This window comes from Caretta caretta, chromosome 11 (assembly GCF_965140235.1).
Source record: "Caretta caretta isolate rCarCar2 chromosome 11, rCarCar1.hap1, whole genome shotgun sequence".
NCBI lineage: Eukaryota > Metazoa > Chordata > Testudines > Cheloniidae > Caretta > Caretta caretta.
Window position 1 is genome coordinate 52,830,107 of NC_134216.1, and position 16,190 is coordinate 52,846,296.

The 16,190-nt window shown below is 42.7% G+C and overlaps 2 protein-coding genes across 10 annotated transcripts in view; one reads left to right on the top strand and one right to left on the bottom strand.

The window, feature by feature from the left end:
- Positions 1-5,670, top strand: part of MFSD6 (major facilitator superfamily domain containing 6) — a 41,538-nt gene extending 35,868 nt beyond the window's left edge. Inside the window, exons 7-8 of one of the 3 annotated variants that reach the window (XR_007359064.2) lie at positions 462-3,146; positions 3,342-3,468. Coding sequence is in view for 2 of the 3 variants with exons in the window: in XM_048868817.2 (XP_048724774.2) it covers positions 3,342-3,506 (165 nt within the window). In the remaining variant the exon portion in view is untranslated. Of the gene's footprint in view, positions 1-461; positions 3,147-3,341 lie in introns of all 3 variants that reach the window. The other 2 variants (XM_048868818.2, XM_048868817.2) reach the window with 2 other exon arrangements.
- A 1,149-nt stretch (positions 5,671-6,819) lies between these two features.
- Positions 6,820-16,190, bottom strand: part of NEMP2 (nuclear envelope integral membrane protein 2) — a 30,739-nt gene continuing 21,368 nt past the window's right edge. Inside the window, exons 8-11 of one of the 7 annotated variants that reach the window (XR_007359068.1) lie at positions 13,811-13,987; positions 10,265-10,663; positions 7,965-8,053; positions 6,820-7,385 (exon numbers count right to left, since the gene is read on the bottom strand). Coding sequence is in view for 2 of the 7 variants with exons in the window: in XM_048868819.2 (XP_048724776.1) it covers positions 10,432-10,663; positions 13,811-13,987 (409 nt within the window). In the remaining 5 variants the exon portion in view is untranslated. Of the gene's footprint in view, positions 10,664-13,810; positions 13,988-15,581; positions 15,756-16,190 lie in introns of those variants that run through there. The other 6 variants (XR_007359069.1, XR_007359066.2, XR_007359065.2 and 3 more) reach the window with 6 other exon arrangements.

The window sequence follows — 16,190 nt, forward strand, 5'->3', positions numbered from 1 at the left end:
CAACATTCATATCACCGTTAATGTTAACCTAAAAATGTACTGCTGAAGGTTTTAAGACCAAATGTAATCTACAGCACCATAAAATTGTTAATATCTGGCAAGCATTCTCCATCAGTGATCAGAAACTTGGAGTTGTGTAAAGCAGTAGTTGAACGATAGTAACAAATACAGTTGCTGCATGTGTATGGTACAGGGGGGAGTGCTCAGTAAATCATTTGAGCAGATCTTTCTGCTTCTTATAGTCTAATTTCCACTTTCTCCTCTTCCGCTTTGTCATGACAAGCTGGGATCTACTGTAATTGCCTCTAAACTGACAGTGTTTTCATATTAGTTTGAATACATTTGTGTACTTGCAGAACTTTTGTGGCTTGAGGGTGAGCATTAACAAAGTTGCATAATTATTAAGGTGTAACGTGCCTATCTTTTTTTTTTTTCCGTTTTAATTAAATGTTTCCTTTTAGAGATTAGCCTGGAGGCGTAGGGGGAGTGCGAATTGCCAAACATCCAAAATATGGTGGAAATGGGCACCCCAGCAAATTAATAATGGAATATGAAGCCGTTCACCCCCTGGAGCTTGGCCTGGGCTTGTGGTGACTGAAAGTGACTACGACTTGAGAGCTGTTCTGTGGCCTGTGTGAAATGAGTTGTTGTTTTCCAGTGTTCACATTACAGAATCCCCCAGCACCCTTATTAGGAATCTTGGCAGAGGGGCCAAGGATTGGACGAACTCAGAGACTGGACTATCATCCGATCTTTTGGGGTGCTCCCTCCAGAACGAGGTTGGAGCCCAGTGGTGGTTGGTGAGGCAATGTAGGGAAACTTGGGCTGCTGCGGTCAATGCTGGTTTTTCAAACAGTGTGGGTAATAAACTTCCTGTTTCTCCTGTCTGCCTCGGGGAGGAGTGGTGCAGCTTCCCCCTTACATATTTGCCATACCATATGCACCCAAATGTCATTTCTACCAGTCCTACTTCTGGAAGGTGATGATTTTGGACATGACTTTGCAGATGTGGCAAAGCAGCATTCGAAGAAATCCCAACTTCACCAGCTGTCTCCCTCCTCCCCCATTGGTCTATATTCTTGTAAATATCCCTACGCATATGTTCCCTTCTCAATATGCATGCTGAGTTTCCATTAGCTTTAATGAGACTAACTTGCATGCCTCAGGGAGAGTGAGCAACCATATTGAAATGACTCTTGAATGTCTGTTTATACAAGAAGAATTTCAGACACACACATCTCGGAAAAATCAAATGTCTCCTTTTCAATGACTATGAAATCCTCATTGACACAATGGTGTCGTGTTACACTCTCTACACATACCACTCTCCCAAGCAGTTTTCCATCAGTCTTCTCTTAAGCAATTATCAATATAAGCCCAGCCCTGTTGTTGGCATAAATTGGAGAATGGCAGTCACACACAATCTGCCATACCTCCCAGGGCAAGAAAGCTGGTTTATAGTTCATGGTAAGCTCTAGGAGAGAGAATCAACAAATGTTCATAGTGTTGGAGATAGTCTCAGTAAATGACTTGGGCAATTATGAAGTGTTCTCAAGTCTTTTATTGCCTCCGATAACTCTCTGCCATCTTCAGAAACATGTTCTCTTAATAACCTCTTTCCCCTTCTCATAACTTCATGCAGCCATTCATGGAGCCTTTTTATTAATACTATTGAATTTTGGGCATTGCATTATCTATTCCACACGTGACTGATAGAATTGAGAACCATTCCTTAGTAGATAGGATTCTTAGTATTTATGGGAACAACGAAAATTGGTTCCATGGGATAGTTTTATTAAGGCCCCAATCCTGCAGTTGGATCTGCACTGGTATATCTTTGCATCCATGCAATGCCCCTCTGTCTTTCATTAAGGCCTGTGTTTTTAGGGTCAAACATCAAAAACCCTATTTCTGCTCAACCAAATCCCAGATTTTAAAGTTAGGCTAAATATGACTCTTAATGTTTCCTCCCTCCCTGGCTGGTTGCACTTTTATCAAGGCAGTCTGCTGTTCTGCAACTGGCCAGTTTCAAGGATCTGTCTTCCAGTTTGTGAATAAAATATGACCAATGAGCATTCAACCCTACCACAACAAGAAAGCATAGCTTCTTTCCCCACTGCATTTGTATGTAAAAATTTGGTATTTAAAAACTAATGTTTTTAAACTAACCAGAATGAAGCAGTATTCCACACCCTCCATTTGAAGATGCACACATGATGCATCTCAGTTCCATGAAGCTAGAGATATATTTAATCATTTCAGCTCCTTGGAGAAATTGCCTGCTTTTGCAGAACACACCCACATTTTAATTCTAAAAATTAAAAAACGAACTCCCTATGCATTGCTGTTGCTTTATTTCACCTTGTTCTTTTAGCCTGAATTTAACAAAACACTAAACCCAGAAAAGGCTGCCTAGCTATCTTGTTAAACATTTTAAATAGCATTCCTAAAAGAATTCACATGAAACTTGGTCATTTGGAGGAGAAACTTTAAGAGCATAGAAGAGGGGATTAACGACAGAAAAACTTTGGTGCCTCCTCATTTCACATTACTGCTTGCTTATAGTAATCCTTCAGGGAAAGGAGCATGCTCACCATTCTAATTACTTGATACAAAACAAATCTTCCAAGATAAATCGTGAGGTTAGAAGATGTTGTAGTACTAATATTGTACAAGACTTGTTTTGTCTTTGGCCCTCAGGGAATGCAGCTAGCATATGTCTTTAAAATAAGATCACATAATCTGGGAAACAGCTTTTAAAAATTTGCACTGAGCCTTTCAGAAAATTGTTCTCAACTATTTTCTTCTTGCTTGAACCAGAGAATTGCCTGCTTGAATCGCTGACCTAGCTATATTACTAAGAAAAAGCCTATTGCTAAGTAAATTGGATGAAATTTGTGTGCTTTTACTGCAAAAGTGCTGCCACTCATTGGGACTGAGAAATATCTTACTTAGAAAAAATGTTAAGGAAATATAGGTGGATTTGCAGAAGGGAGCATGAAGTATGTTTTAGTAAACAGTGCAGTCATGATGATGATTGTTGTCTGTATACAGTAGAATTCTATTGATAGTTTTTGTCTTAAAACATAGCAAGTTTGTTTTTTGCATGCTTCTTGTGGAAGTGCAGTTAGGAAAAGAAATGGAAGGTAAGTTGTTTTCTGCTTGTTACATTCATATGCAGATAACATTACTATTTTATTGCTTTCCTGCTTTATGTTCACTTGCTGTGTTGCATGCATTCAGTGTAAGAACACTTTCTGAATGTGTCTGAATGCATTTTCCCCTAGGGCAGTGTATTGAGAGTATACACTTACATTTGCATGTGTTTTCTCTCTCTTTAGAAAGCCAGTGAGAATCAGAGTGCTCCAGCAGCCAGTCCAACAGAACAGCCCCCAAATCTGAGAAACACTGATGAATCCAGAGATTGTTCAATACCTGCAGCGACACTCAACTCCCAAACTGACCCAGAGCCCCCTAGTGTTGGATCAGCTTCCCTTGGTCAGTAATGCTCTATCTGCTGCTGCAGGGCACAAAGATGACTTCATCTTATCAAATCCACTGCATGAAATCGTGCTGCTCTGCTGGGAAATGGTGGAACAAGAGCTCAAAAGAGCCCTTCACCTTAAGTGACTAGGAACTACAGGCGCTCAGCACATCTTGAAATCAGGCACATCACATGATGCTGCACAAGCTTTTAAATATTTAAGACCATTCATATGACAATATACAGTAGCAACATTGCAGGGGAAGCTAAAGGTCTGGAAGGCTTGGCAGAGGAAATGGGACTGAATCTCGCTGCCTTAGAAATTCTCAGTTGCTTTGCTAAAGTTTGGTCAAATGTTATGAAATTCTTTGCAATCTGTAGAGAAAGGGGAGCTTATACTGATAGTTGTGTAATGCGAAGAAAAAACACTGGGTCACTTGATGTGATTTCCCCTATTTAATCAATTAGTTTAAATTTAATTTTTTACCACAGAGAAACTAAACTGGAGAAGAAAACACTACTGTCTTTCTTTTTAGGAGAAAAATTGCATTTCCCTAAAGAAGTTAAACAACTAAGAGACACTAGACAAAGTAAATACATAAAGGTGCAGCTTAGTCTTTTGCAAAGACTTCTCAAAAACCTTGAATAGCTTCAGCAAGAATGTTTTTATAATGTGGTGATGGATTAACTGACCCAGAGCGGAATCTTTGAATAGTGAAGCTGCCATTAACGCTCTTCTGAGAGGTAGGTTTAGTTTAGCAAGGCATAAACTTTTGAAAAGGGCATTTTAGAAAGAAGCAAATGGAGGTGAGGTTAAATCAACTCAGTATGCTTACAGCCCTTCACTAAACAGGGTGTTTGCTAAGAGCATGTTTGTGTAATTTTAGGTTTGATATTATGCCCAAGTCCACAGACCTCGATCCAGATTGGGCAGTTTGAGATTGATTGAGAGTGTCCACTGGAAACATCTTTTTATTTTTTTTAATTTCATCACATTAAATATTGTTGAACTAAGTATTCCTACTATGGTTATGTATAGAAGATAAGAGCTTCAAGTGCCTGAGGAGGGAACTGCATATAAATCATAATGATTGGGTGTAGGGGGGGAGATACTGTTCACAGGAGTCTCAATGAGCAAAACCCTCCAAAATAAAGAAACATGATTAAATGACCATATCTTTAGAGACTTGTTTTACACAGGCAGTGTCAGACACTGGAAGATTTTGAGTTATGTCTAGTCACGCTTTTCAATGTTAACTGTAGCCAGCCCAGTGGCTGGTTCGTAACACAGATTGCTGCTGAGAGGAAAACTTGGGTTCAAGGTTGAAATCAATGGGCTGGCATGGGGTATAAGTCAGGACAGTGTTTGGCCAGTGTCTCATGTCAGTGAACTGATCCTGAGAGGAGCTGAGCCCATGTAGCTTCCATTGACGTGACTAGGAACTGCCGATGTTCAGCCTGTCATGGAATCTGACACATGCTCAGCAGGCTTCCTTGTAGAAGGTGCATGCTGCCTCACTTGACTTCAGTGCACAGCCTGTGGCATGAGACAGCTGGGTGTGAGGGAGGAAGAGGAGAATGATGGTTTAGAATGAAGCGGTGGGTGGAAATTCCAGACCCTTGGATCCCCAGTTGGATGAACTGAGGCCTCCCCTGCTATCCTCGCATATCCCTTAGCAAGGCGTATGCGGCTGAGGTAGAGCGCACGCATTGGTGCCTGGGACCAGCACCACAAAGAGATACAAATAAATGTTAATAACTAGCCACTAGTTACGTTTTGCACTTGAACTTAAATGTACTGTATTGTAAATTCTCATGACTCGTTGAAGTGTCCTTTAAAATCAGAAATCTATTTATTGTATGTTTGTATAACATTTTGGGAATAGAGAACTGAACGGGTGTCAGGCTAAAGGTGTTAAATCTTCTCAGCTAAGCGAAAACATGCATACGGAGAGTTAATGCAATATGGTGTTACCTCAACTTGTACTGAACAGCACCTCCATCATGAGGTGGAGATCTTACATATTGTGTTTACACTTCCAAATTGTTTTTCTGAAATGCCTGCTCTTTTGGAACTGTACATTCGTTCCCTGTTGCAAAATGAACTTGTGCACATGGGTTTTGATATTTGTGAAAATTGTAAAAGTGCAGTAAGAAAAATATAAAATATCTATAATGTGTTTAAAGTAACCTGTCTGAATTTTTTATTAAATTTCCCATTTTGTGTAATCACACATTGGCCACATACCTGATGATAATCTGAGTTAAAAAAATCAATCCTAAACAGCTTTGGCAAGGTTCTCCCATGAAAGATTTTGTGTTGCCCTAATGTATATGAGGTGAAAGGTAAAGAAAGCAGTGTCTCAAATCAAAATCTGTTTGTGAGAGGGAGCAGAATGTAGGAGCAAAACACCCAAGTCTTATAATAATGAAGAGCTAATAGTGGGATGATCTATAAGGGGTCAGTGCATCCCAAACAGCCCAGTATAGATGGAGGGGGTGAGGTTTGAGTTATGCAAGTTCTTCTCACTGCAGGCCAAGAGATAAAGTAAAAAGTTACTCAGCTGCCACTAGTAACCACATTTTCATAACTTTCTGAATATTTGTATCTTGGCTGCTTAAATGGGTTTATTGGGGGTATCTTCAAAGTCTGGTTCTAGTCCTTTTAACTGCAAATTCCTAACTAATGAATATATTTGAGCCAGTGTGTCCAGTAGCAGTGTGTGTTGGCACAGTGAAGTTTATCTTGGCAGGACAAATTTAATTCGCTTTTTTCTTCTGACTGCTTAATTTTTGGGGCATGTGGGAGCAGCAGAAGGGGGAGACCTTGGGAATCTATAGCTCTTCCATACTCATTAAGGGGAAACCTCCTGCAAACCCCAACCAGAAGCTGGGAGTGGATGACGGGATGGATCACTCAATGAATACCCTGTTCTGTATATTCCCTCTGAAGCACATGGCATTGGCTGCTGTCAGAAGTCAGGGTATTAGGCTAGATGGACCATTGGTCTGACCCGGTAAGGCCGTTCTTATGTTCCTCCTCTTCAACCGTACTTATTTTACTATCACCACACTGTGGTTCTGCTGAGGTTTGGCTCTTCTGTGGGCATGGAGAGGGCTGGGAAGATTTCACTCTATGCAAACACTTCTCTGGAGGTTGGGGGGAAATAGAAGAACACCTCTTTGAAGCAGCTTGGTAATAATAGTGGGGAACTGCACCCTTTAGACCAAAGGACCTCAACCTCCCCCTGAAGAACAGGTGCACCCACCTGTCTGTTTTTTTGTGACGTGTACTGTTTTCATAAAGTGGTTAAAATGAACCAAACAAACGTTGCTAGCTGAAAAATATTTTTATTTAAAAGCTTGACACAGCATAGTATGTCGAGTGCACTGTACACAAAATTCATATATTTCCAAAACCTGAAATTGTTGAAAAAAATAAATGAAACAGAGGATAAAATAGTATACAAGCCTTTGTTAAGGGAGGAAGGATGCTCTAGTAGCAAAGCACAGGCCTGGGGCTTAGGAGATCTGGGTTCTACTCCCAGCTCTCTCAAAGACTGAGTGTGTGACCTTGGGATGTCCCTTTCAACTCTGTCACAGTGCTCCTCTAAAATGGGGATAGTACTGACCTATCTCACAGGAGTGCCATGAGGATAAATTCCAGTGTTTTGTAAAGTGCTCAGAAACCAAGTGGCTAATGGGGGTTATAAGTACCTAGATAAACATTCATAAATTCTCAAGTTCATGATCTTAGCGATATTTGGAGGCTTTAAAGGTTTGTTTTAATGTTCTTTTTGAGCTAGTCATTAAAACATTCATGTGTATCTCAGGATGTTGTTGCTCTTCTCTCCTGGGGGTGCAGGGGGAGGTGTTTGAAGCAGCCACTCTACTTGATCTACTGAAAAATATCAAGAAAACAGGTAAAGTGCAGGAAAAATTCAACTGTACTGAATTGTATGTTTTTCCCCCAGTGAACGTATTAATGTTCATAGTGAGCTATGTGACTATATCATTGTGGAGGTGCAGGCAGTCCCTGTACATCACCTTGTGGCTCAGTTTGGCACTGCAGCAGTGCCCCCCTTAATTTCCCCTGATGGGGGGGGGGGGAGTCAATAGGTTTGTTTTAACACCCAGAGGGGAGCTAACACACACTAACAAAAAAAAGTTCTTTTATCAAGGCTTCAGGATGGGAGTAATTCAATTAAAACCTGCCCATAAGGTCCTCACCTCAGAACCTGCTTCAGCTCCTAAACTTAAATCCATAAACAAAGCCTTTAGATAGGTTCCAGGACACTGACCTGCCTGAGAGGAGAAAACAAACACCTGCTATCATCTGCACAGTTTCTACTTCCCTCTCTCTTGCTCAGTTTTTCTGTTTATATAGCCCAGCCCTAGGGTGGAGCAGGGTCTCCTTGATTACACCCCAGGCTGTCCCTTAAAGGAGTAGTACATTCCTTCACAAGGATAATCTACTCACGTGTGGGGCATCATCACCAATCTATTAGCTGCTTTGTTTCATAAAGCCCAAGAGGGTTACATGGGTTTAAGTTGCGACAAGATATGTCCCTTTAATAAAAAAAAAAAAAAAAGAGAGAGAGAGCGCGAGATTGTGAACCTTCAGCTACCTGAGCACTGTGGCTGAAAATCCTCTACTTGCTTCAGTATGGTGCAGAGAGCCTGAAATGTGTCATACTATGTTGCCTTTCCTTGATGGTCTAGATATTTACAACGATACATTTCAAGTACTTAGCTTCAACTATGCAGGTGTAACATAAACCTCCTCCAGCCATGTAAGTCCATTGTGCTAAAGGGGAGATCCACCCCTCTACAAGGCAGCCAAAGACCTTGGACTTTATCCACCTCTCCCGTGGCTCTGACCACTGTTTTGTGAATGTATCTACTAATGTGTTGGGTTTATCTTGCTAGTAGCAAAAAGCACCAAAGCAAGCCCAATATGAGGCTGGGACTGAGATGGAGAGATGTGGCTGGGAATCTAGCAGAATCCTCCCCCTGTATTTTATTGGTGACAATTAGAGACTTGCTCAGTAGAGCCCTCTTGCTGCTAACATAATCTTGGTCCCAGTTTGGTTTATAAGTTTAATAGGCATGGCTCATCTTCTCTCTCTATAGGATGAGTTTGTCTTCCTGAATGAGCAAGATGGCCTAATGGTATTTAATTAGGTGTTAGGCTTCTCTTTATTGAAAAACAGAAACATTCTCATTTTAAAATTTAATTTACACTCTAGAGCCTCCTGGAGTCTCCCTATAATTCTGTCTGGGAAGTGCTGATTTAAAGGCAAGCTCTGATGACTTTTCAGTGTAAGGTGGCAGCTGTGCATATGGTAAGCTGTTTCTTTTTAGCACTGTTCTATGCTATTTGGGTTTCCCCCCTGGAGACTAGCAACTGAGAAATCTCCAAGCATGTTCACCAGCAAAGGGGAACTTTCCTTTTGAGTGCACCCACTGAGTCAGCCTGGCTTCAAACACAGTGCAGCCTGTTCTTCAGAGCGACACCTTTTAGAAAGAGGTGAATGTTGGAATGGGACAGTTCCTGGAGGGTTTGGAGTAGCAGTTGGGGGGGAGAAATTACTGGCCTCCGCTCTCCTACAAGGAGATACTTAGTGGGGTTAATGGGAAACAGAGTGTGTACGAAAAGTGGGGAGTAAGGGACATAGTCTGAAGGACAACAGAGAGGGAGATCCCATTTGTACAGGGGAAAGAGGAAGATAGATACCCATAGAAGGAATCTCCTATTCTCGTATGGATGTTGACAGCTGACTGTAATTATTTTCTTGCCATGGTCAGATCCCCACCTCCTGAGGTAAACCCTGGAGAACGCCACACTGTCAGGAGATCTCCAGGAGGATCCATCCAGCACTTCCTCCCTGCTTGTGGTCCTGGAGGCCAGGTTTCTTCCCAGTCATGAAATGAGCTGCAGGACCCACTAGTGCCAAACCCGGTGGATTCCCAGGACACTAGGGCCACTTATGGGTGCTCTGTGCTGGATAGCTTCAGCTTCTCCCTGGCCATCCTTACACCAGGTACCCGCACCAACAGAGATTCCTTGGAACAGCTAATACAGTTCCAGGCTACATGGCCTTTACTGAGCACACTTGTGGGGCTGGAATGGTGGGGTTTTGTATTTTTGTTTTGGTTTGGGGTTTTGTTAGTTGTGGGGGAAGATTGAGGCTGAAAAGAAGAAGAATACACTGGGGAAAACACATTCCCAGAGAAGGAGACATCTGGAGGAGGAGATGGAGAACTGGATCAGGTGGAGGGCCCTCGGCACAGGGGGCCACAGTGAAGAGGGCAGAGATGGGTGGGAGTGGAAACAAAGATGGTGGTGGCTAGGTGTGTGGCTTGGCTAGGATAGAAAGGCTAAGGGAAGAGCAATGAAAGCAGAGGCACACAGTTGTGCAGGACTCTCAGGGAGAGAGTGAGGAACTTAAAACTGATGTGGAAGGTCAGATCCCATGGAGGGATCAGAGGGGTAAGCAAGGCACCTTAGGAAAGGAGTTCAAAGGAATTTATTAGCAGATAGAGCACTTAGTAAAAGTGCATCATAAATGACTTCCTCTTCATCTGGCACTCCCAGCACTGAAGGCATGGAGAGAGATCACACCTCTGTAGAGGCAGTCTCTTCAAGGGAGTTGAGGCACAGTGGTGGAGCAAGTTTGCACTGCTGCTGCCTGGTACCTGCCCTGTAAATAAACAGGTGAGGTAACAAAATACCAACTACATGAACGTAACATTCACTTAAGAAACCCAGCAACTTACTACTGTTTTGAACAGTGAAGCAGGAATAAATCCTTCAATGAATCTTGGTTGCCCTCTACAGCCAAGTCAGAAGTAGGCCTCTCCGAGACAGCACGCACTCAGCCAAGGTAGCCTTCCTTTCCAACTTGATTTAATTTTCTTCCCGTACAGGGGATTTTCCAAAGGGTTCAGAATAATCCAATATTGTTGGAGTGTGAAACATTTTCACTTTCGTTTTGTTCCTGCATTTCATCATCATCATAATCATCCTCCTGAATGGAATTAGCTAGTAGGTTCGGCTCTGGCTCTGGGCTAAAGAGCTGCTGTTCCAAGAAGGAGCCTCCAATGCCATATTGCTCATCATATGCATTCACTTCTGCAGGTGACACGTGGGGAGATCCCAAAATAAAGTTTGCAAATCTGCCGGATTTAAAAAAGGGAAAAGATCAAGCAGGAAGAAAACCAAATGCACAGAATGCTGCCAATTAAACCTGACTTGGAGGAGAGACCTGCATGTATAGACAGCATTCAGAGTAGGAATCATGCCCCAAAGGCAGCTGGAGTTTAAGCCTGAGCTAAGGATTCACACACACAAGAGGGAAAATCATCTAGGGGAGTATCTGAACTTTGTCTACTGAACTTTGTCACCTCAGTTAGCTGTTTTCCTTCATCATCCTCCTTTCAAATGTTTTCAGTCTTTGCTTCATGCTTTAATTAAGTAATTTTGGTTCCTTAGAGAACAAGGAGGGCATAGTGACTGAGCCAGGCACATCTGACTTGTGTTTCCATCTCTTACTGCTCGCGGTGTAGGCCTAAGTAGGTCACTTGCCTTCTCCCAGCTTCAGTTTCTCAATTAGCAAAGTGGGGATGATAATACTTTTTCCCAAGAATATTATGAGGATTCATTAATGTCTGTGGAGAACTTGAGAGATAAAGGGCTATGTAAGTTACAGGCGTTATTTGAAGTCAAGAAGTGCTGATACTCTATTCCTGAGAGAAACAAGGGCAAGAGCTCAACATCCATGAGTTCCTGCACTACAGCATCGAATACTCCGCAGCAACTGGGCCTAAACTCCGCAGCAGGATCCCTGCTCTCTATGGCGCTCATGTGTGACAGGCTGGAATTTCTGCAGCAGCTCCAGGTAAACTCCAAAATGGAGGATTCATTGAATAAAACATGAAAACAAATAGTACAGTAATATTCTGTGTACTACTTGAGAGCTGATATTCCATTTATTTGACACTGGCCCAGGCATTTTGACATGCTGCCAATCTTACTTTGACAAAGGACAGCTGCAGTGCAGAAGTTAGAGGGGCGGCTGGAGTTTTTTTGGAACGTGGGGGGTCATTTGGTGCTTTTGGTGCCTGAACGGTATGAATGGTAGTGAGGGGTTGTAAGAAAAGCACATTCAAGAAACAGCTCTGTTACAGTGATCACCAGTAAACAGTTAAGGTTAATATTCATATTATTGTCATTAGTTTCTGAGCTAAAACTTCACTGAGCTGAACAGGGCTGTTCATTCTTCTTAGAAATGTACTTCAGACTCAGGCAGACATCATTGCTTTGGTTTCATTTGGTAGGTTTTCTTTGTTATCGTAAGGGGAAGAAATATAATTATTCTTTAATGAAAGCTTAGAGACATGGTCAACTTAAGAATCAGACTTCTGCCAGACTCTTTTTTTTACATACTATTGTTACAAATAATTCCTGAGAATAACTAAAAGTGATTGGAGAAAAAAATCTCTCTTCTCACTTTGTTTACTTTGTGCATTTGGCAGCATGTTGCATATAACCAGTTAGTTTTCCCTCTGCTTGGTATGAGTTTTTCCATGGTAACAAGTGAGACAGATTATTTTTGAAAACTACAAATACCTGACTACAGAAAGTGTCATAGGAGGACAAGTGCAGGTGCAGTTCCCATTCCCGAAACTCCCTTGAACTCAGTTTTGATAATAGATTCCAAGGTGAGGGCGCTTTAAATTCTCAAGAACAATTCAGGGGCGAGGGTGAGTTCTGTGGCTGCATAATAGCTGGAGCCCTACTGCTAACATTTTACGGTTATTATTTCGGTTTTCAGATAAGCATGCTGAAATTCTGATGATTCTTATGTCCCTAACACTTCTGGCTGCCAGCCCCCATTTTATATGGCCTCTCCTTTCTAGCCCACCATCATTCTTCTTCTTTGCCAGCGGTGTCTCTGTTGAACTGTTCCAGACAGTCTCTCCATCCACTCAGATTCCCAGGGGCAGAGCATGCTATTTCCATGGCACTCCTAGTCCTATTTCAGGGCATGTCTACACTAAATACTATATTAGATCCTCACTCCTACTCTGCCCCCTTTATAGCCACTGCAGTCATTACTGTGGTGGTTCATGTCCATACAACCCTCCTTCAGTTTGTGGTGCGCATCCTCACCAGGACTGCTTCCACTGACCTGAGCCTGGTCTCTCAGCTCCACTTGTTGCTCCCCTCCAGGAGCCCAGCTGCCCCACAGGCTCCTGCTCCCTGCCAGCTCCCTCCCCGCTCTCCATTCCCTGCTCACTGCTGGGAGCCCAGCTGCCCCCACAGCCCCGCTACCTGCTCCTCGCTGGAAGCCTGGTGGCCCCCCCGGGCTCCTACTCTCGGCTCCACGCTGGGAATAGGGCAGCTGCACGGGTTCCCAGAATGGAGCTGGAAGCCTCGGAACAGCCAAGCTCCCAGCCAGGAGCCCTGGGGCAGATCAGCTCCGAGCAGGGAGCCCAGAGAATGACAGCCAACAGCCAATGCAAGTTACACAGTGTCTACATGGACACTGCATCACCGTAACTACACCGACATAAGCCGTCCTATGCCTCTCATGGAGGTGGAGTTGTTATATTGGTGTAGTAGGGCACTTACATCGGCAGGAGCAAGGCTGTAGTGTGTACACTGACAGAGGTCGACATAAGCTGCCTTATGTCGACCTAACTGTTGCGTAGATCAGTGCTCAGCCTATGGAAAAAGATACATGGACTGACACTCCAATGGGTTTATGTTTGGTAATGCAGAACCTTATGATTATAGGGCCAGATCCTGCCAGCATTTGGGGTGAGATCCTCACTCCCACCCTGCCCCCTTTACACCATGTACAAGACTGGGAAGCAGTGTAGAAGGGTCCTAAGAGCTCCATACCCAACCAGGGGATGATTCCAACCAAAGCAGGCACTGTGGGGACAGCCATCTGGCTGCTTTCTGAGGACCCCTTTGCAAGCCCCAGTGTAGGAGGCATACCAGGACCAGCAATGGGAGGGAACTATCAGGGACAGGGCTGCAGGCATCACTGCAGAGATTCTGGCTGCCATAATTTAGAGAGGCTCCCAGGTCTGTCTAAGTTAGCTGAGAGGACCCTTGCATCCCTTCAAGCCACCTTAGCCATTTAAGCTGCAAGATCTGTGCCCAGGACTATTCACATGAACAAAGTTACATGTTTGATTGAGTGTTGGCAGGATTAGGCCTATAAATTATGCTGCTTTAAGGAGTATTTGGCTCTTCTATGTAACAGTGCCTATAAAGTACATTCAATTTTAAGAGATGAGAGTCTTTCTTACTTTTTAGGGGACTGGAGTTTGGACACGGCTAACCATGATGAGAAATCTGGACTCCTACAGAATGAGCGTAGCTCCTCCAAGGCTTTCACAGTCTCTGTTTCCTGCTGCTCCCTGTATTCCTCTTCAGTAAGGAGCCGAAACACTCGTTTTTTTGATTTTAAAAAATTCTTGATTTTTCTAAAACAAAAAGAAACACAATTCATATTTCCAAATCTATCGCACATGGAATTCACATACGTTACAAATACATTGACCTTTTCTTTCTTTCTGGCATCTACTATTAAGGGAACAGCATAACAGCATCTTGCCTTGGCATGAGGGAGAGGCAAGTAGCTACTTTAGAAGTCCAACCTAATAAGCCTGATTTTCATTCCCAAGGCCCATGTGCATTTGCCTGCTTCGTTCGGGTCCAAAGCCACTGAAGTCAGTGCAAAGTCCCACTGACTTTCAAAAGGTCCTTTATATGCACAGAGAAGCCTGAGGGAAACTAATAAATGGACGCTTATCTAGCCATTTGCAGGTGCAACAGGGATTTGCACATGCAAAATAGGCACACCGGGACGATGGCGCTGAAAATCAGGCCCCGTGTGCCCTTGGAACTTTGTAGCTAAACTGTGCTCTTAAAATCTGTTGCAAATTGTTCATATTGTTTACTTGCACCTTAACCTTACACAGTTGAGTTGTTTGAGACAAAAATATTTATAATCTGTAGCTGTATGTTCCCGTCTATTGACTGCTTTCAATTTTTGTTGGTGTGGTAACTTTGGAGTTAAGACAAGTGAGGGCTGGATGCCCATAAACAGAGTTAAACTCTATATAAATGTACCTGCATTAGCCAGCTGTGTTTGACTTACTCCCTCTCCCCTCGAGACAATGGAAAATGGATCGAGGCTCTTGTTTGTCATTGTTTGCGTGGTAAGGGTCAAATCCTGATGCCACTGAAGTCAGTGACAAAGCTCCCAGTGGGCTCAATGGGACCAGGTTCTAGAGCTTACTAGGAGATCAGATTATCAGCAGTATTACAGATGCCTACTAAACTGCATTATGCATCCTCTGTGATCATTTTTATCAAACCCTCAAGGTTTGGGTTTGTTCTGTAGAATTAAGTAACAAACAAATAACTTTAAAATGTACTGTTTGTAAAATCAAAAACTTCCTTTCTGAAAGAGATTTTTCATATTATATTGTATGTCCTACAACTCTCTTGGCTCTGCAGGAGCAGTCAAAACAAAAACTGAATTCATGCCGGGGTCAGTACAGAAACAAAGACACTTTGACATGTCAGAGTATATACTTATGGTAAGGTATATTCTGGTTTCATTCAGCACTGGCTTAAACTGGTGCTTCTCCCATTGACTTCAGAGGGAGCTGAGCACTGCTTACATCAGATAAATGTTGTTCTTACATGATGCTGTTTAAAGTAGTTTGTTCTTTTCAGCTGGGGTGGAAAAATCAGTGTTTGTCAAATGACAAGTTGTGCTAAAATCCCCAAAACCCAGCACTTATCTAGGGGAAGGTAAAGAAATATTAAAATGGTTTTTAAAAACTGAGTGGTGGTAAAGCATAGAAAATATAAGTAATAATTTTAAAAGTTGCTGCTGTTTGTTGTAAAGCCAGCTTCAGCCTTTGACTTCCTGTAGGCTCCTTAGTTCAGTGTAACAGGTTGGGACTGCCTTTAAAGTCATTTGTATGTTACTGCTGACATGATAAAACACATTTTAAATTCACACGATGATAGCAAACAGAAGCTTGTTCCCATGTGGCTACACACCATATACAGGAAAGCCAAAATCAGGATTGAAAAGTGTTCCAAACTACTGTCTCCATCCTGCAAGCAGCTCCATATGGGTGGACCCCAGCTCCAGCACACAGCCACACTTCTATAGAGTGGGATCCATGCAGGTCCAGGTTTCTCCCCCTATTGAGGTCAGTGTAGTGTTGGGGCCTGGTAAGAGTAAATAAGGACATCTGGGGTGAAAACCTGGATCTATTGAAGTCACTAGCAAACTCCCATTGACTTTAATGGGGTAGGAGTTCACCCCTGAACTCTACCCTTGACAGTGATGACCAGCTAACCTAGTTTTATCGGAGTATCCTAATGTCAATATCTCACGTCATCTTGTGGTAAGTGTTTTGTCCTATAGGAATCTGCAGGTAACTCTTGTTAAAAATCAAATTCCTGTCACGCCTATGAAACCATGATGTAGTCACTGCAGTCTAACCAATCAATCAAATGAAAAGCCATTAGTTACCGGATGCTGCAGAAAAGCTGTTCAGTTCGTATTTATGAAGGTTATAGTCACAGTTCTCTATACAGCAAGATCCATGCTTAAAACTCCTGCATTGAGAATTATTAAATTCTTATGCCTTGGGATTTCAA